Source organism: Poecilia mexicana, unplaced genomic scaffold, assembly GCF_051168715.1.
Source record: "Poecilia mexicana isolate PSO_F unplaced genomic scaffold, ASM5116871v1 scaffold_2, whole genome shotgun sequence".
NCBI classification, from domain to species: Eukaryota; Metazoa; Chordata; class Actinopteri; order Cyprinodontiformes; family Poeciliidae; genus Poecilia; species Poecilia mexicana.
The window spans coordinates 30,129,183-30,149,733 of NW_028263371.1; the positions used below are offsets into that span (position 1 = coordinate 30,129,183).

At 39.0% G+C, this 20,551-nt stretch overlaps 2 protein-coding genes across 2 annotated transcripts; both read left to right on the forward strand.

The window, feature by feature from the left end:
* Window positions 1–666: 666 nt before the first annotated feature.
* On the forward strand, window positions 667–4,089 carry aamp (angio associated migratory cell protein). The gene is made up of 11 exons (XM_014998926.2): window positions 667–985; window positions 1,151–1,294; window positions 1,387–1,506; window positions 1,678–1,817; window positions 1,954–2,098; window positions 2,393–2,476; window positions 2,603–2,718; window positions 2,794–2,888; window positions 2,963–3,053; window positions 3,130–3,284; window positions 3,584–4,089. The coding sequence occupies exons 1-11, from the start codon at window positions 895–897 to the stop codon at window positions 3,657–3,659; spliced, it is 1,257 nt and encodes a 418-aa protein (XP_014854412.2). The 5' UTR covers window positions 667–894; the 3' UTR covers window positions 3,660–4,089.
* An 8,054-nt stretch (window positions 4,090–12,143) lies between these two features.
* LOC106924966 (G protein-coupled bile acid receptor 1) lies at window positions 12,144–13,740 on the forward strand. The gene has a single exon (XM_014998950.2). It carries the CDS (start codon window positions 12,163–12,165, stop codon window positions 13,198–13,200), a length of 1,038 nt encoding a protein of 345 aa, XP_014854436.2. The 5' UTR covers window positions 12,144–12,162; the 3' UTR covers window positions 13,201–13,740.
* Window positions 13,741–20,551: the final 6,811 nt, after the last annotated feature.

Genomic DNA, 20,551 nt, shown 5'->3' on the forward strand with positions numbered 1-20,551 from the left:
GAGAGCTGCTAAAGAGGAGAAGGATGTTAATCAGATACTGAGTACACCAGATAAGCACAATGAGCAATGGGTAAGGAGCCCAAATCTTGTCTATAAACTAATAAAATACTTAAAAAGAAAGATATTGTATTAAATGAAGAAATGAATGAATAAAGAAACAAATTATAAGAAGATTATGACTTTTAGCACATTATGCAAGTGTACAAATATAAAAAAATGACAATTTGTATATCTACAATTATAATTAAATACAAAAATACATGCAACTATTTATATAACATAGTAATATTACATTGATAGAAAGTAACAATTATTTTAAAGAGTTAAATTATTATGAAATAGTCGATGTAATTATTAAAATTTTCATTTACATATAAAAATATATAATGAATGTATATTTTTATTTAACATTCTTTGCAAGATTTTTTTTTCCTCTCTTGGAAGCTGAGTCATTAGTTTGTCAACAGCACCACCTGGTGGATTTTGCGTGACTCGGTTCTACGTTGTGTAAATCCCAGAAAACGACTCCACCCACTCTGTCCAGACAACCAATCCCAACCTTCCCTCTAACCATTTCAGCCAATGATAGCCCGGGTTGTAAGGAGGCGTTACTCGGCATTGAGAACGTAATTGGTCGCTTGTGTGACTGGAGGCCGACCGAGTGCTTCGTCATTATTATGCGGCAGTTCCCCAGTCTTCAGGCAGCAACATGTGAAGAAATCATGCCCAGACAATTTTTCTGACAATTTACACTTGCTCGGCTAAGTTCTTATATCACATAAAGCGACGTTTATGAGTAAAAGAGCGGCTTTTAGATTCTGTAAGTAGCTAAAAGTTAACTTACGTGGTGTTATTAGCGCTGGTGTTTTTGCCTGCTTTTAGCCTGTTGGCGTCATGGACAACACAGAGGAGAATGCCATAGAGCTCCATGGAGATGAGGAAATAATTGAAGTAATCGATCTCAACGACACAGAGCCTGGGCCAGGTACTGAGGGAGTCCTTGCACTGACTGCTTACCTTTCAGCGGTGGTACCGAGTTACAACTTCTGTGTGTTTGGGGAATGGAACAGGACTTCAGAAGTTATTTAGATCCAAGTTTTTCTTGGAATTTGATGGTTTCAGCATTTATAGATAAGCTTTGTTTTCCTAGATGATTTGGCTGACGACTTGGGAGACGTTGACTTTGAGGATCCTGGAAACCCGGAGGACGATAATGAAGGCTGGGAGACGGAGGATGAGATGGAAGCAGAGGCGGAGCAAGATGACAGCGAGCTCACCTTCTCCAAGCACACAGGTAGACCCATCCTGCAGGTTTGTGCTGCATCTGCCTTTACGGCTGTTCAAGGCTCAGACTTTGTCCTGCTGCCCTCCTCTCCCCGTGCCCAGGCTCTGTGTTCTGTGTGAGTTTGGATCCAGCCACAAACAGCCTAGCCGTGACGGGTGGAGAGGATGATAAGGCTTACGTCTGGAGAGTGAGCGACGGAGAGGTCGTGATGGAGTGCACAGGTGAATACTCCTGCTCAAATCTACCTATCTTTGCATCCATTCAACCATCCAGCTACTTATCTATTCATGAATCTGCTTCTGATCATGTTTTTTATTTATTTATGTATCCATCCACCCAGTTTTTTTTCTGTCTAATATGCGTCTTGTTTTTTTCTTATTCTTACCCTGCAGGACACAAAGACTCGGTGACGTGTGCCATGTTCAGCCATGACTCATCTCTGGTGGCTTCGGGGGATATGAGCGGTCTAATCAAAGTCTGGAAAGTGGAAACAAAAGAGGAGATCTGGTCATTTGAAGTCGGAGATCTGGAGGTAAGATGCAGAGAGTCAGTTTATCTCTTGTTTTAAGCTTGTTTTTTTTTTTATCCCTTAGAGAAATATCAAAAATACAGAATTACATCAGTAGATCAACGTTTTTCTGTATTATGTTCTTTCACCTCTTCCTCAGTGGTTGGAGTGGCATCCCTGCGCTCCCGTGCTGCTGGCGGGGACAAACGATGGCAACGTGTGGATGTGGAAGATCCCTGCAGGAGACTGTAAAACCTTCGAGAGTCCTGCGTGTCAGGCAACCAGTGGCAAAGTCCTCCCTGATGGTGAGAAAACACCAAAACAAAGAACGCCTCACAATATTCAGAAAGGTTGTAACAAGTGTTTAGTGGTGAATACGACAGTCAGGGTTTGATTATAGACGATTTATAGTTACATAGACTGAATAAAAAGACAAGCATTAAAGCAGACCTGTCCTAAATCTTAAAAACTTTATCAGCGCTCACTAAAGTAAGTGTTTCTCCAGATAAAAACATTAAGAAAAAACTAATTTACCATCTTAAGTTTGATGCTGTCAAGTCTTTGGGGAAACACTATGACGTTGCCACACCTTCCTCCAGGTAAACGAGCCGTGGTGGGTTATGAGGACGGAACCATAAGGGTGTGGGACCTAAAGCATGGAAATGCCATTCATGTCATTAAAGGTAGGACACAAACACATTGATTACTCGGCATACATAGCACTTTATGTGTTCAGGCCAAATTATCACAGTACATATGTCACCAAGTCAGGAGATTTCAAACAGAGATTAAAGTGCATCCTTATGCAGGTCAAGACGGACACCAGGGGGCGCTGACCTGCCTTGCTTGCAACAAGGATGGCTCCCTCATGCTGACGGGTTCAGTGGACGGCTGTGCCAAGCTTGTCAACACCACCACAGGCAAGGTGGGTGCAGCCGTGAGCCAGTATGCCCAACAGACATCCTCCGAGAAGCTCGTCTCAGTAAAAGTGTGTTCACAGGTAGTTGGAGTGTTCTCTGTGGAGGGAGGTAAGGCGAAAGGATCGAAAGACGAGGAAGAGTCCAACTCCGTGGAGTCTGTGGGATTCTGCAACATGTAAGTTTAAAAAATCGGATTACAAAATGTGACACGTCGGCTTCAGCGTCTTACATCTGCGGGGATGTTTGCAGCTTACCTCTCATAGCTGTGGCGTACCTGGACGGGACTCTGGCCATTTATGACCTTTCTACACAGGTGCTGAGGCACAGATGCCAGCATGAGGTGAGTGTCCTTCTGTTTTGCTTTAGTTCAATACGTTGAAAAATCTCCTCACCACCACCTTTTACTGCCTCTCCAGGCGGGGATCGTTCACCTGCAATGGGAGGAGTCTTCGTCTGTGGTGTCCACCTGCAGTTTGGACGGAGCGCTGCGTTTGTGGGACGCCCGTTCTGGCAACCTGTTGTCCGAGTACCACGGACACACCGCAGAGATCCTCGACTTCACCATCAACGGGTACGACTGCTTTGTTTCGCTCGCTTCATTTCTAATAGGTGAAAACAGTTTTGTAACACAGTACATATGTCACCAAACTTACAAACTTAAGTTTTGTAAGGATGAAAGAAAAAGTGTTAAATGTCCTTGTTTAAGGACAGAATTCATAGCCTTCCATGAAAGCTTCAATTTTAATTGATTATCAAACACATTGCTTTATTAAGGTATACTTGTTGCAAAGCATTGTTTTTGAACTTTTTGACTATTAAAGCAGAACAAATGGGATTCCCTCACCTGATGGTGTCCTTGTGTCTCCTCAGGGAAGCGTCTCTTGCCGTAACGGCCTCAGGAGACAACCAGGCCAAAGTGTTCTGCCTCCAAAGACCCGATCGATAAAAACAAAAGCTAGAGGAAAAGGAAAGAGGAAAATGCGTCACAGCAAACGGACAATTACTGCTCAAACTTTCTGTTTTCTTACACCGGAGAATAGATTTTCTTATCCTTTCGGTATTTTAAAGTATCCTCACGTGTTTTCTTGACAGAAACCCTTAAAACAGAAATGCTCTTGATTTCTTCCTATTTTCCGGTTTGTCAGATTAAAAAAATCCACCTACTTGTTTAGTTTAAATGGTCTTATTCATGAATCAGCACATGAAAGGACAGTGATTTTTTTTTTCTCCCTGTAATTGTGGTGCATCATTTCCTAAATGTAAGGACGTGTGTGGTCTTTCAACTAAACACACAAACTTATTCATGTAAACTCAATTGTAAATACAGACAATAAAACAATATGCTCTCCTCTGGGCAATTTAAACTTTTATTATCATTCAGGGACTGCTTTGTGTCTTATGTTCATTCTCCCATCTATTTTTGTGTGTCTACGAGATAAAGACGTTTCCTAAAGCAGCTCAAACCAAGCCGAAGGGCAAAGTTGTTATATTACGGGTCGTGGCAACATGGTTAACCGGCGGAAAAAATACTGCGCTCGGTTAAATCTGTGACTGTAAGTGCTTCTTTAGCCTTCAGTTTCAGCTGAAATATGTTATTAGATAAACATAAAAGCAGAAGTTGAGTCGATCTGGAGATGACAACCTCCTAAGGGAGGGAGTTTTTTTTTTTTTTTAATAGCTCCATCAACTTTAGATGTGATTAAAGCAAGACTGAATCAGACAATGAGTTTGAAAAAGCTCACATAATGCATTTAGCTCTTTATAATTTAATAGAAACGCAGCACCATGTGCTTTCAGTACTCAGGACATCAGGTTAGGAGGTTTTTAATGTCATTCTATAAATCCCACTTGTGTCTCCTTTGTCTAGTAAACTTAACTTTTAGATTGAACTGATCTGAAGAACTCGGACCAGTCTCGGTAATTGACCGGCCCACGTTGAAACCAGCAATGGGCGTATCAGTTATCTTATCTGCAAAAAGCAGGTGCAGCTAAGTGGTTGTTTTTTTTTTCTTTTGGTGTTATAAATATGAGGATTGTATATAAAAACTCACAATTCAGTTTCTCTTACTATTTGTTAGAAATAACCAATAAAAAGAATTTGTAACCAAAAAAAAAATGTTACAAACAAAAGGCCTGTCGATCCTCTCAACATACCTGATTGTTTCTATACTGTGCCGCCGTACATGGACATACATTTAAGTTGCAACATTTCTGGTATAAAAATCAGTTTTATTGCTCTGTTGTAATCTAACTTGTTGTAGTAACTGAAGTACTGTGTGGGACGAATTGGAGAACTCCATTAAAACCTACATCAATCATCTGGACTCGTGTTTAGGCATAGTGCTCAACATCTGAGGCTTTAAGCAGCATGGGGTTTCTTTCCATTCTTACATAATTAAGATCCGTTGGGGAATCTCTGTTGGTATAAACATAATATTCCTGGAAGAAGACTTCTACGCTGAGAAAAAAAGGATGTTGCTCACGATGACGCAGTAACAGACTTAAACTGCGTCCAGAAAATACTGTTTGTTTTGTTTCCTGCTAAAAAAGATGATATAAACTCAACAACTTCTTTGTTAGGTTCTACTGTTGAATTGATTGTTACACCAAGCACTGAATTAGTCAGCCACACATAACTTGGAACATTTAGAGACTAGTAGGGAGCAAAATTGTGATATTTGTTACCTTTCCAGCTGATGCGGTTAGCTTTCACACTGCACTGTGTCAAGCAATCCAAACCCTTTGAAGAGACTGTTCCCCTCCTCACCTGTGGTGGCGCTGCACCAAGAAACACTGACACAAAAGCTTCTAAAGAAGACACTGAGAGCAACAAAGAACACAAACCATTTCTTCTTCTAGCACGACACTTGCACGTTTGTTTTTGTTCTATTTACTCAAAATGCCCTGTGCTATAGTCTGCTTCCTATTTTCGGAGCGCTCTCCAGTTCACATTCGAGCCGCACAAGAGTTCACCTCAATCAAACCGAGACGGAGGTTTGTAGGCGGAACAGAGTTCTCTTTTTGATTGCACATTCACACCTACCCAAACAAGCAGGACTTTCTAGGCAAACGAACTAGAGTTGGATTAAAGTCGACCTAATGGGGTTGGCGTCAGTGTATCTCTGATACACATTGGTGCGCACTTTACTCCAGAAAGCTTCCTAAATGTTGTTTACCAAACCAGGGATGCCTACTGTCAGCCTTATTTCTGTCCTCATGCTCTTCCCTTCCGCTTGGCTGTTCAGTAAAAGAGGAAACCGTCAGTGGGTATCCTGTGCACAAGTGCTTTTTCCTTGTGCCATTGTACAAAGCCAAAAGTGCAAAGGTAAGTGACCCAGAAAGGCTGTACAGCTTCCCCTTTTTAAGGCATAAACAAGATGTGTGTTTTACATAAATAAAAGTATCGTAACGTGTTTGCGCTACACTCAGTAGAGTCGCAACAGGACACCGGGGGGAAAAAATGACATCTGTCTGATGTAGTTTACACTGACAGTAGGGTATTTCCCTCCACTGTCACAACACAGTGTTTGGACATTAGTTTTCACTTGCTGTTTTGTCTCGTCTCTGTTTACACTGTCAGAGTGCTAGATGCATTTATTGATTAAATGAGCAATTGTTTAGAAAAGCACTTCTCCAATAACATTTCATAAGGCTGCGGTATTCAGAGAAAAAAACTGAGCAAAATCTCATGTCTCTTTCCATGGGAAAAAGTGGATTTTCTGTCTCCCGAACAATTTGTGGGAGGATTATATATATATATATATATATATATATATATATATATATATATATATATATATATATATATATGTGTATCCTGCAGAAATAACTTTTTTTTGTTTTCTAACTGAAGCTACCATATTTTAAATTGCCTACTTTAAAGGTGTCAACCCTGACAACAAGATTCTCAGACATGAAAGAAACAGTCAATCTCATATTACTAATACTCCTAGCTTTGGTCATGATTTCTGTTTTTAATACAAAACATAAAAAACTTTTTATTATTAATTTTACTCTGCTGGAATTTTTTTATGTTATTTAGATTGCAAGAATGTTCAACTTTGACCTTAGATCCAATCAAACTGCATATTATATACAACGTAACAATTTTTACTTTGTGTGGACAGTTAAAATATTGCTTGTATAAGTTTAAATGAAAATGTTAAAAGGCGTCTAAGGATGGGAAAGAGGAGGTAACCAATGCTCCAATTCCACTTGTCATCAGCCACTCGTGATAGATTAGTTCATTATTTGCTTATCTGTTTATTTTATTACAAAAAAAAACAGTAGCACCTTATTTGAAGGGGGGTGAATAAGGCTGACATGACACTGTCATAAACATGACATAACACCTGTCATGAACGTGAATAAGCCTTCATGAATATTTATGACTGTTGTCATAAAGAGTCATTCGGTTAATTATGACACTATTATGACATTCAAAATGTCTTTGTTATGACAACTTGACATTAACCAATAAATCATTATTGATATAAATTTGTTATAAAAGTATTACTGATTGCACGTTTAAAATGAGGTAACTTTATGTTATTAAAGGTAAAGTTTAAACAGTAATAATTTCCTGGTTAATGTCAAGTTGTCATAAAAAAGACATTTTGAATAATGTCAACTTTGTATTAAGTGTCATAATTTACCGAAAGACGCTTTATGACAACAGTCATAAATATTCATGAAGGCTTATTCATGTTCATGACAGGTGTTATGTCATGTTTATGAAAGTGTCATGACAGTCACCCCCTTCAAATAAAGTGTTACCAAAAAAACTTTATTCAAAAAATATTCAGTATGAGGAGCCTACATGTTTTTCTAACCATGCCCCTAAAAACACAGTCTGAATAGAAAACCAATGGATAAAAAGAAAAACGTTCCCACTTTGGATAAAAATGTTCACATTTAACTATATTCCGAAGTTGATTTTTCTGTAAATATATTTTCTCCGGCGATGGCTATAGCTATTAGTCACTTTCACTGTAAAAAAAAAAAAAGAAGTCTCAAAAATTTTGATTATCTTCTTTGCAAACCAAGTTAATTAATCTTATTCCATTACATTTTTCTGCTGTACACAGAAATAAACCAGCTTATGGATTTGATTAATTATCGCACAGGGCCTGGAGTTCGGGGAAATTCGAAATGCTTTGTCTCTTCTTGTTTTTCTTTTATGTCCAGCTTGTCCTCCCTGTGTTGTCTTTTTTCCAAATGCTCCAAGTCTTGGGAACATTTCTGTTTAAAAGCATTATCTGAGCGCAGCTTATTCATCTCTTCCAGGCTCCAAACTATCTGGGTAAGGAGGGGCCCCTATGTTTGGCTAGCAAAACAGCTCTCCACTGCTCTGCTATCCAACTTTTTGTTTAAATATCAGACGTCTGTGACAGCTGTTATGAATTCAGGTGTATACATACATGTATTTATAAGCGTTGTTCACCCTGAGGGCAAATAGGAAAATCAAGTACCGGTAGATGCTAGCTTGTATATGAATCTATCCAAAAGATGGCTTTCACACTCCCCGCGGACTTTTTTTTAAGATGTAGTATTTATTTGGAAAATCTCACTTGCTTTTGAACAATAAAACTGCTTAAAAAACAGGATTTTCTGCTTGGCAATGACTTCCATGTTAGCTTGCTGAGCTAGCTTGCTCAATTAGCTTTATAAGTTAGCTCTAGCAAGCTTCTTAGCCTTGTAGAAACTTGTTTTTTACATTTGGGTATTTTAATTAAACAATTTATATCTACTGTTTTAAAATCCACTGTTATGTTTTTCTGCATTGTGTGGATGTTGAAACTTTTTATTGAGAAAAGTGAAGTTCAGCAACAAGTTAAGAACTTGTCCATTAAGCTAGATGCAAACCAAAAATCACTATCAAAGTATTACAATATGTCTATGTATAATTATGTACAGTACGCAGCTCAGATGTATCACTACACAAATGTCACAGCAATTAGCCAAAAATAACCACTACATTACATCGTCAAAGAAGATTCACTCACATCAGCATGCTAAACGCTTAAGAGTGGCTTAACAGGAGGCCTGTCTGACCCATTTTCTGATTAATTCAGCTAATTATTATTAGAGGATGTCATGTAACTTAGAAAGTAGCATACATTTAGCGAAATGGGGGAGAATCACTTGCAGCACATATCTAGTAGATGTGATATTTTATTTCTTCACATTTAGACTAATGTAAAACATGTCTTGAGATACATCAAGACGTTGCAAGATGAGAAAAACATTTTCCTTCAGATGTTTCTAAATTTCATGATTCTATTCCAAGTCGTCCAGATCCTGTAGCACCAAAGCAGCCAGACATCATCACTGCAATTTTTTTTCTTTCTGTCTGGAATTAGTTTTGCAACAGATGTATCAAGAAATATGCCTTCCAAAATGTTCAGCTTCAGTCTTGTCAGTACACAGAATATTTCTCAAAAGTCTTGGTGCTCACCAAGATGGGCTTTTTTGGGGGGCGGGGGGAATTTGAGATGTTGTGTTGTTTTTGGTCAGCAGTGGTTTTGGCTTTGGAGCCCTCTGTCCTGTCTCTTCATTATTTTCTAATTAAATCCAATCAAATTGTCAAATGAAACCCAAAGAGGCTGTTAATAACAGCTAACTCATTATCTAACAATGAGCATAATTATATTTTCACCAGTCAGTCGAAAGGTTCTTTGATAAAACATGAGGAAAAAGTACAAAATCTGAGTTAGTTGGATAATTGAGGGTTAGAGGGCACTCCTCTTACTGCCGGCAAACCCCGTTTAGGACAAGACAGCCTCAGGATGACCACTACCTCCTCCTCCTTCTGAGCACACTTCCTCTTTAAAGTCACTGTGAGGAAGAGAGTTGGCTGCTTGTTCTGTCTCTGTCTGAGCTTGGACTGTGGGTTGTTAAAGCTGTTGGGGTCGGCCGCTCTGTGTCTCTCCTTAGCGCTTCTGGCTGTGGATATGATATGCAGCAGAAAAGGAAGCTGAGATTTCATCTCACAAATGATACATGACCGAACGATTCATCACACAAGGTAACAAAAGTTTAAAATTTCCTTCTGGTTTTTGATTGAAAAAGCTTATACGGGCTCCTGATGATCATTTCATAAAGATGTGGCTTTTCTACAGCATATTACATGTTATGAGGTGAAAGATTACTTTGATTCAGAATGTTATTTAATTGACTCACGATGCTTTATGTCAGAGGAAGCATCCAGCTTAAAATAGAGTCAATAATCTGCTGCATCCCTGACTATAAAGACCTTCCAGAAAGCATAAAACTGCTCTTTACTTGTAAAGGCTAAAAACCAATTTGCATTGTGTGTTCATCTTTTAAAGAGCCTTTAAAAACACCATTTGCTCAAACTGTAGCAGGACTTTGATACCATAAAACTCCCCCTCGTTCTGCTTGAAAATGCACTTTTTACACGCAAACCCCTGGAAATATACAGGCATGTTTATTTTCACTATCATAATTATAGTCGATATTCAATACATTACTGCTTGCTGGCGTTTGATATAACATTAAGCACCATAAACACAAATATTATCGGGCTAGGTGAAGTTATTAAGAAAGTGGAAGTGGTTCTAACACAAAATCTGATAGTGGTTGTTCAAGAAGACTAAATGCTGGATCGAAAGAGGCAAAAAAATAAGTTAGTGCAGCTTCTGTTGTTTTGTTTTTGTTGCTTTATTACCCATGCACATTTTTTTATTCTCCCACAGGATGTTTGTTCACATTTAAGGTTTGAAAGAACTTGGAAATTATTTATTGTGACCTCATTTTTTTTATCATAAAAAACCTACATAAACAGTGGTAGTTTTGATACCACAGAGGCAGCTCCCCAAAGGGGCAGCTCCCCATTTCCAAAGGGGCGGTATAAAAACTCAGAAAAAAAAAAAAAATACCGACTGGAATAATTTGGAGAAGCTGAGTATTAACCAACTAGATAAAGTTTTGTGAACAATTATGTCATGGAAATAAGCATAACAAAAACGTAGCTTTGAGGAAACTATTCAGAGAAAAATTTAAAAAGTAAAATGAATCCCTGGGTAGAGGTCCAAGAAAAGTGAAGTCACACTAATAATTAAATTTTTTTGTTTGTAAATGAGTTTTAAATGAGTCTCTAGGTCTTTCTAACAAAGGGAGGCAATCATGCAAAGACCACCACTGCATATGAACAAAATAACCGATAAAAAAAAAATTATTCTCCAGGATCTGTATCACATCCTATGATTTATCAAATTTTCTCAATATAAATTGCTGCATTCTCCAAACACATGCCCTCATCTGATCTCCGCTCACTTCATTACAAAAGAGACAGCAAATAGGGTCAGACCCGTCACAGTTGAGGCGACCTATGACCCCTGTTGCGTGTGACTTTTTAATCGGTTTAATCTGCAGCTTCAGCAGCTCTTTTATAGAAAGGCACCACAGAGAACATGTGGTGAATATAAATAAGAAAATTCATAAATACTCAGCTGAAGTGGACCCTTGAGCTGCACAGTGATCTGCACAAAGAACTATTTTAAGTGGCCCTATTTTAAGAATATTAACGACTAGTTCACTTTAAAGAGAAAGCAAATTTTTAAGCTCTTTCAGCTCACTTTAAGGTGCAGACAGACAGAAACGGGTTTCTGTGTTGTTATTTCCTGCGCACCCCAATATGGGTGAAATCCCCCAATACTACAGTATGTGGGAGAATGTCTTATGGGTCTGATGGAACCAAACTCAGATTAACTTTTTTGGCCACATAATCCAAAAGGTGGTACATAAAACACTGCAGATCGCCAAGAGAACGTCACCCACAGGGAAACATGTTGGCAGCACTAACCCCAGACTTTGAAATGAAAGTTTTGGAATAACTGAGGGCAAGACGAGACAATCTCAGAGATCTGGCAAACTATTGCTAGGTAAAGTGGGCGAATACCAAAGATGTCTGATTCCTAAAGATTAATCCAATTAGTATTAGTTTTTAGTTTAGTTTTACAGGACGAATATCAGATTATTCTTTGGATTGGAAAGGATTCATCAGGGCCTCTGCTACACCAGAACCTGGCATTTTAACAGAAGTGTCCAGCATTTTAGGAGTTTAAATCTAAGTGATTTGATATGAGTCCGTCTACACCTTTTGAGGCACATTACTGAGCATGTGTGCATCATCATTACTGATTCAATCTCTTCCTGTTTGGTTTTATTTTTGCAATAAATTCCTCCGGCTTACTTCCTCTGCTGCATCCTCTTTTGTATCTTATTGCATCCGTTCGGTTGTTTCTCTTAACCTAAAACTGTCGTCTTGCTTCTTGCAAGCCGACAAGGTCATACAATGCATTTGCATGTTTGTGCAAACATCCGACCCCACACAAGTATAGCCATAAACCTTCTGGGTCCCCCACTGCTTGGTTTTTATAGTTTGTTTTTGCTTCTAGGGTAGCTGTTTACTGGAGTGCGTGCAAATGGAAGGAGGCCTGCTGATTTCACCAGTGATGGCCCACGCTCTGGTCTCGATGGAGAACCTCATCTACATCATCACCGTGCCTCTGTCGACCTCCATCATCCTGGCCAACCTGGTCATCATCCTGGGCATCTCATGCAACCGCCAGCTCCACAACACGCCCAACTACTTCTTCCTCAGCCTGCTGGTGGCTGATATGTGCACAGGCGTGGCGCTGCCCTTCATCCCATTGATGGGTCTGAACCGGGAGCTGAGCTTCAGTTCCTGCCTGGTGGCTCACATCTTCCCGAATTTCCTCTTCTTGGCGTTTTTGTCCAACCTGGTGATGGTCCACTATGAGCGCTACATTTGTATTGTCGATCCTCTGCACTACAACACCCTGTGGATGCATCGGCATTTCTCCTTGGCGCTGCTTATAGTGTGGGCACCGCCGCTTTTGTTTGCGTCTCTGCCCGCTTTCGGGTGGAGCAACTGGTCCGGGCCGGATTGGAATGACTGCTGTGAAAGTGCCGTAAAGTTCCCACCTCTTTCTAACTGTACGGCCAATCTGACGTTGTGCTGCTCTTACAGGAGGGTGTTCCCCAACGCCTTCATCTACTTAGAGGTGTACGGCCTTGTTTTACCAGCCATTCTTCTCATCGCTGGCATGATCGGACGTGTGCTGTGGATCACAAGAGGCCAGATGAAGGACATCTGCCGCCTCCATAGAGCGGTGGAGCGAGGAAACCAGGCGTCGGACCAGGAACAGAGGCTGAACTTGCGGTATACCCGCTGCTTAGTGGCGGTGTCCCTGACCTTTCTGGCCTGCTGGGTTCCCTACCTTATTTACATGCACGTCTGTATAGCATTCCTCATCATTGACACCAAGCAGAACTCCATCACTCACATCGTGTTGTCCTGCATCGGCATCGGAAGCATGGCCGTGGTGCCGATGGTCCTCGGTTTGGCCAACAAGCAGTACACGGAACCAGCGTTCAAGCTTTTCCAGAAACTCAGAGACAGGTGGAGGGCACGGGGTTCAGACGAGACTGCAATCTGAAATAATGCTCCTTGGCGTATTAATATTTATCGAGTTTTCTCTGCAAGAATTGGTATCGGAAAGAGTTTGCGGCAGCTTATTTTACAGTGAGTTGAATTACGGTACCGTTAAGGTAATATGTCATAGCAAAGGCATCATAAAGTCTTTATAAATGTCAAATAGTGAAGTTATCTCCAGTAGTTCCCTTACCTATAGTAGGAAAATGTCACATGGTCATATGTTAGAAAAATAGTCATTGTCAAAGCAGAGGCTAACCACAGCCATTTTTGTTCTCGCTCAAACTAAATTAAACTTAACTTGAACTACAAAACTAGAATAAGGGTTCAAAGAAAAAGCTTTTCAAGTTGTGCACACATGTCCTATAGAAATGTGTTTATTTGGTAAAATGAACCAAAATTTTACACCAAGAAAAACATAACAGCTTTAAGAAAACATATACTGGTTACTGAACAGAAATTTGTATGTTTTTGGAAAATGGAGAGAAAAAAAAACAATATTTTATTTGTAACATAATAAAGAACCTGCATGAAAACACTGAAATTACATTTTAGTGCTGGCTTTATATTTATTAGCATTGTCCACAGCCACATGTGGCTAAATTGCTAAAAAATCTGATAAAATGGATGGAGTGGTGAAAGTCTAGTCTTCCACCACTCCTTCTGGATGAATGCCGCCCTGGGTAAGTGCGTCATTCTGCCACCCAGAGCACAACCAAATATGTGCTCACACACCCAACAAAGCCCAATAAAAATGGTATCACTAGAAAATATTCATCTGTTATTTACTGATCTAGAAAGATGGATATGTGAATAGTTTTCAACTATATTTTTTTCCACATAAATATTTCTCAAACCATCAAATGTAGAAAGGTCTTCAACTTTAAAAAACTGCATAATTAAGTCCAATCAATTTTTATTTGCATGTATTTATTTATTTATTATTTATCTTATTTTTTAAACGTATAAATATAAACTTAAAAATCTATTTTAAAATGTAATATGCTATTTTTTGCTACTCACATTTCTCGTCATCTGTGGAAGCTCTGACTCCATTAAAACAATAACAGTGCAAAATAAACCACAAAACTAATAAACTGCATGTAATATAAACTATGGTGGCATCAGCCACGTGTTTTTACATGATTCCTGCCACAGAGGGGCACCAAATCCCATTCACTATGCATGTAAATATTTCATTGTCGACCTACTTGATTTTTTTTCTCCTCTAGTAGAAAATCTGTTTTAAAAACACAACTAAATGTATTTACTTTTCAAAGAACTAAGCTAAATATAATCTGTAAGGGAATCACTATTATTAAAAACTTTCAGAAATGTAGAAAGGTCTTCAACTATGCCTTATCATATGCAACATGGTTATGAAAATATAGCTCCAGTTCATTCTGGATTACTTCATTTTGTTTTGTTTCAATTATTAATTCCACACAAATAAATAACCTTTTATTAGGATCCAACTTGAATAATTGTTTCCTTTCTAGTTGAGTAGAAGTTACCAAGGCCCCCTGACCCCACCTTTTAGATGCGCCCTTGATTTAAGATGAAGATAGGATGCCCTTTCACAATATGAAGCAGTAAAATAGAAGATGCCCTCTAGGGCACTATAATCTCAGAGAAAAAGGGTTTCAGATGTCTTTTAACCCTTGTGCGTGCGAGGACTGAGGCAAGCGTAGAGGTCTATGGAAAATGATATAGGTTTTACATGTGTGGGGTCGGTTGGATCCCATTTTGACATACACGGGTCAAAGCCTTCAAGTTCCCTCCAGGAGATGATGGTAAAGCAAAGATAACTTGGAAGAAGAAGAAGAAGAAGAAGAAGAAGAAGAAGAAGAAGAAGAAGAAGAAGAAGAAGAAGAAGAAGAAGAAGAAGAAGAAGAGCAGCAGGCCATCTAAGGAAAAAAAACGGAGGGGTCTTGCAAATACTTTTCCTTTTGCATCATAAAAATCTTCCTGTCATTTTATCAGATGTTTCTTCATTTAGCCTAACATATTTGTGCGTCACCTTAAAATTATGCAAAAAAAAAAAAATACACTTATCGCAGGAATCAAGTTTGTTCTGATTTTACTTGAAAGCATTTCTGCACATCCATCCATCCATCCATCCATCCATCCATCCATCCATCCATCCATCCATCCATCCATCCATCTTCTTTACACATTTCTGCACATTTTCGTGTCATAATTAATAACAAACAAGGACAAATTAACAGCGAGGAGAAATTTCTAATATGAAAAACTTAAAATTCAGCAAAACAAATATGTGTTGTCCGTCGACATCACTGTCCAAACAGAGGTTAGTTTTAAAGAAATGCTTATTTTCACCATCTGAATCTTTATTTTAGAAGGACTATTTCCTCTGTCTTAATTTTGAATACACTGCTGAGTTAGTTGTTTAAAAGAAAGAGTGCCACCTACCAGAGCCATACGTATTCTGGCAATTTCTTTTTAAATTTGTTGTGTCACATTAATATGAAGAACATTTTTTTCAGTTTTTACAATTTAATTTTTTTTTAAGCAAAAAAAATTTATAACACAAGAACCTTGCGTTGTGCAAGACAAATGTGCTTCACCCGGCAACAGCGTAATATCAAGCTATCTTCTGTATATTTTTCGTGTCGAACTTTAACGTCAAATTTTATAGAAACAGCACGTAGCTGCAACTGTATTTATTACCCATGCATCAGTGATGTACAGTGTAGAAGCACAGCTCACAGATGAACATGATGTCAGCATTTTTCGTGCACAACCTCAGTTGAAAAGAGTCATTGATTTTCTCCATCTGTCATTTCTCCTTGCTGACAACGTTTACTCCTACTTCCATCAGCAGTGTTTATCTGTGTTCTGGTATGCAGGCTGTGGAGGAAAGATGGATGCAAGGGCAACCACAAATAAATCTCCAAGGCAAGAGGGGATTTGGCCCAGCAATAAGAGCATGCACGACAAGAAGCTATATCCTTGTATCCAGGTTCCAGATACAAGGATAAAATGTTGACTAAATCAACTTGTAACATTGAAATCAACAATGTTGCAAATTGATTAAATCGACTTGCAACATTTATAGTTCTCACAATTTAATTCTGATGCATACCCAGATAGCACAGAATGATTGAAACAACATTGAATCAATGTCAGCCAGAAACATTGAATCAACGTTGAACGCTGACATTGAAACAACATTGAAAGTGGTCGGTGACTTGTATGTTGAATCAACGTTAGGGTTTCAACCATAACTGACATTATATCAATGTTGATTCAACCATCATCTGTATGTCAACTTGTATGCATATTTGTGTTGATAGTACATTGAATCAGTTATGAATCAATGTTGATTCTACATTATATCAATGTTGAGTCAACCATCATCTGAACGTGGATCTGCATCCGGATTTCGGTTGATTCTACATTGAATCAATGTTGATTCAACACTCATTTGACTGTGGATCTGCATGCATATTTGTGTTGATTCTACATTGAATAAGTTAGGAATCAATGGTGATTCAACCATCATCTGAACGTGGATCTGCATGCATATTTGTGTTGATTCTACATTGAATCAATGTTGATTCAACACTCATTTGACTGTGGATCTGCATGCATATTTGTGTTGATTCTACATTGAATAAGTTAGGAATCAATGGTGATTCAACCATCATCTGAACGTGGATCTGCATGCATATTTGTGTTGATTCTACATTGAATCAATGTTGATTCAACACTCATTTGACTGTGGATCTGCATGCATATTTGTGTTGATTCTACATTGAATAAGTTAGGAATCAATGGTGATTCAACCATCATCTGAACGTGGATCTGCATGCATATTTGTGTTGATTCTACATTGAATCAATGTTGATTCAACACTCATTTGACTATGGATCTGCATGCATATCTGTGTTGATTCTACATTGAATCAGTTAGGAATCAACGTTCATTCAACCATCAGCTGAACGTGGATCTGCATGCAGATTTGTGTTAATTCTACATTGAATCAATGTTGATTCAACACTCATTTGACTGTGGATGTACATGCAGATTTGGGTTGTTTTTATATTGAATGAAAGCTAAGGATTTATGTACATTTTACGTCTGATAGGTCTACATCATAACATGCCACTAAAAGTTTCTTCACTGGTGTTAAACACTGTATTATTGGCAGATGATGCGTAAACTGTGTACAAAAGTTTAAAAATGACAACATGGGTTTGATTTAACATTTTATTTAAGAAAAGAGGGACAGATCTTTAAACATATTTGATTCCTTTTTGACTGTCAAAACAACAGTATGTTGTCTACAGAAGAACAGAGTCCATGAAGTTAAGCTTTGTACTGTATGAAGTAGGGAAACAGTACAAGTCGTGGTAACCCCAGTTTGACTCTGGTTGGCGTCACTTTGATTCCTTGTGATGTTTTCCTCTCGTTCTGGTGCGTAATGAAGCCACTTCTTGACAATTTTGCTGCAGTCCTCAAGAGTCAGCTTTCAGTCAAACTGCAGAGCAACAGCTGAAAAAAATAAAAGTGAGGAAGGTGCCAGTTAGAAATATGATAAACATTTGAAAAGTTCTGAAACACAATGAAATATTAAACAGTGTACTGGTTACAGGTCTGAGAACAAATACAAACCATATAGTTCCCCATGTACACTCACTGTTAAATTAATATCTTAATCTTTCATTAATATTTATCTTAATGTTTACATATACAACTGCATTTACCCATCAAGCTGCAGTATAGTGTAGGATTTATGATATTGATATTAAATCAATATTTAAAATAAAGGGCTGTTTATCAGAAAACCTAACAATAAAACTCAGGGAGGATCAGGTTTATTTAACACACCAGAGACAAATAAATCAAACAAAAGGTGATTTATAGTGCAGTTGGAAAAATTATAATTTATACAGAATAAACTTCCATCAAATAGCTGGTTCAATCTTCCATCAACTACAAATATTTCCAAATAAGTTGATTAAATTCCTTAAAAAGAGTCTATATGCTAATAAAGATCCCACACAAGTAACAATAGTCCAGTTCAATTTAACCAGTTACCAATCCAAGGATCAACAGACTGAATCAGTCATTAGCAGGTTTAGTTCAGTGTTTCACCTGCCTTACATGTTAAGTGTTTCCCTTCTGCCTCACCTGGATTGAATCTGTGGATGATTAACAACCTTCTGCACTTCTTGATGGCTGCAGACGGTCATGTAATCATCCAACTCAGCTGTTCTGGTACAGAGGCTCATTTAAGCACGACCCTAAGCATATCATAATAAAAAGTTAAAAACAAGTGATTACTATCACAACAATTTAAAGCCCACCTGGACCAGCCAGCCTTACACTTCCTTGTCCACCACATGTTCTCCAAGACCAAACAATAGGCCCCGCCCTATTTTAAAAACTCAAATCCCACAAAATCTCGCAGGATTTCATACTTAGGCCTGGAGTGGTGGGTAGGATGAAAATAATACAAAAGGAGACATGATCTCAATTATTAAAAATATCCGTTTTGCCCCAAAATAACCAGGATTACTATGGGCACAAAACAATGCCCTTATTTTTCAATAAACACATTTAAGATCAAAGTAATATTGAAAAACTTACCATAAAAGTGCTCAGCGGAGAATTCAATTCAGAAGCTGGTAGCAAACAAGCCAGCAGCAAAGTGGCTTTTTGGTTGGGACAAACCACAAGTGTAAAATTGGGGAGGTGGACTGTACAACTCCTAGTACAGACTTGTAGATGTTTTTGTGTCAACACATTATGCACAGTCAGTAATAATATTTACAGACAAGTAAGAAAAGGTACAGAAAGGAATCACAACCCACTGTTCTCAACATGTAGTGCTTAATTTGAAACATGATTAACCCCCACCTAGTAATAAAATGTTCTGATCCAGAGCTCAAGGAGGGGGAGGGAAGAAGGAATGAGAGGGGGTAAAGAGGAGAAGGTTGGGAGGAGCGGCTGGGTGGGGGAGGTTTGGGAGGGAGTAGGGGGAGATGAGGAGGTAATGAGGGCTGCAACAAACTGCCCAGATTCCACACAACGGTAAATAAACGTTGAATTATAGTTAGAATGGTTGATTTTTGGTTGAGGTCAACAACTGACGGTTGATCAACCATCAAACAACCATCCACCTCCAGCCAAGTAACCAATGTTGAAACTGTGTCATTGAGTCAATGTTGTTTTGTGGTTGAAATCTAATGAATTAAATGCTAATGTCTGATCAACGACTGATCAATGTTGAATTAATGTTGAATCAATGTCAGCTCTTTTGCCACACCCCTTCCCCTCCTCTCCTCCTCATCAGAGCTCTGGGTCAGAGCATTTTATTAGTGAATGGGGGTTATTACATTCTAAATTAACCTCTGTAAAGGATAGTGGGTGAAGATTCATTTCTGTACATTTTCTTTCTTTTTCATAACAAAGTCCTACTGACCATTTGTGTGTGATATATTGACACAAAAACATCTACAACTTACTACAAGGAGTAAGGAGTGGAGCGGTCCACCCCCGCCATTTACATGAGTGGGATGTCCCAAACACACAGCCACTTCGCTGTTGGCTTGTTGGCAAAAGATGTTAATTCAATGTTGAATTGCCATCATGTGCAATCTGGGCAGGCGCAGAGCTATGGGGGGGGGGGGGCTTAAATATCTGATTATAGACTGAGAAAGTCTACTGCCTGTTGAGAAAGGTCTATTTAATGTTAAAGTTACTTTCCCTCAATGGAATATATACTAGTCAGTCCCAGTGACCGTTTCACTCACGGTTTAGCCGATGTGTTTCCTGGGTAAAGATCAACCAAAAAACGCAGACCAACCTCCCCGCCCCTCGCTCAACAGTTTCTGGTAGCGCAGGCGATAAACGTCAGGGGCCTGGTGATTCGTTAGGGGTCCGGTAATTAGCCCCGCCCCCCGCCCAACGCTGACTTGTTCCGCTAGTGAATCTGGGTACAGAACGGAATCACAACTGTTGTCAACACATAGTGCTTAAGTTAAAATGTGATTAACCCTCACCTAAAAGGGGTTGTGCAGTGGTGGCGCAGGGGTTAAGCACAAACCACAATCAAGGACTCAGTCCTCAACACAGCTGTCACAGGTTCAATTCCTGACCTTGGCAACCTTTGCTGCATTACCCCCCTTCTCTCATTACCCACCTTCCTGTCAATTAACCATCAAATAAAGGCCACTAGCCAAAACAATCTTTTAAAAAATGAAAAACCCTCACTTAAAATTAAAGTTGTTTCACCTGATTGAGGGATAGATGGGCCCAGGTGGGGGGAAAGAGGTGTGTGTGTGTGCTTGGCGGGTGGAGGGAAGGGGGTTGGGCATTTGAATGGC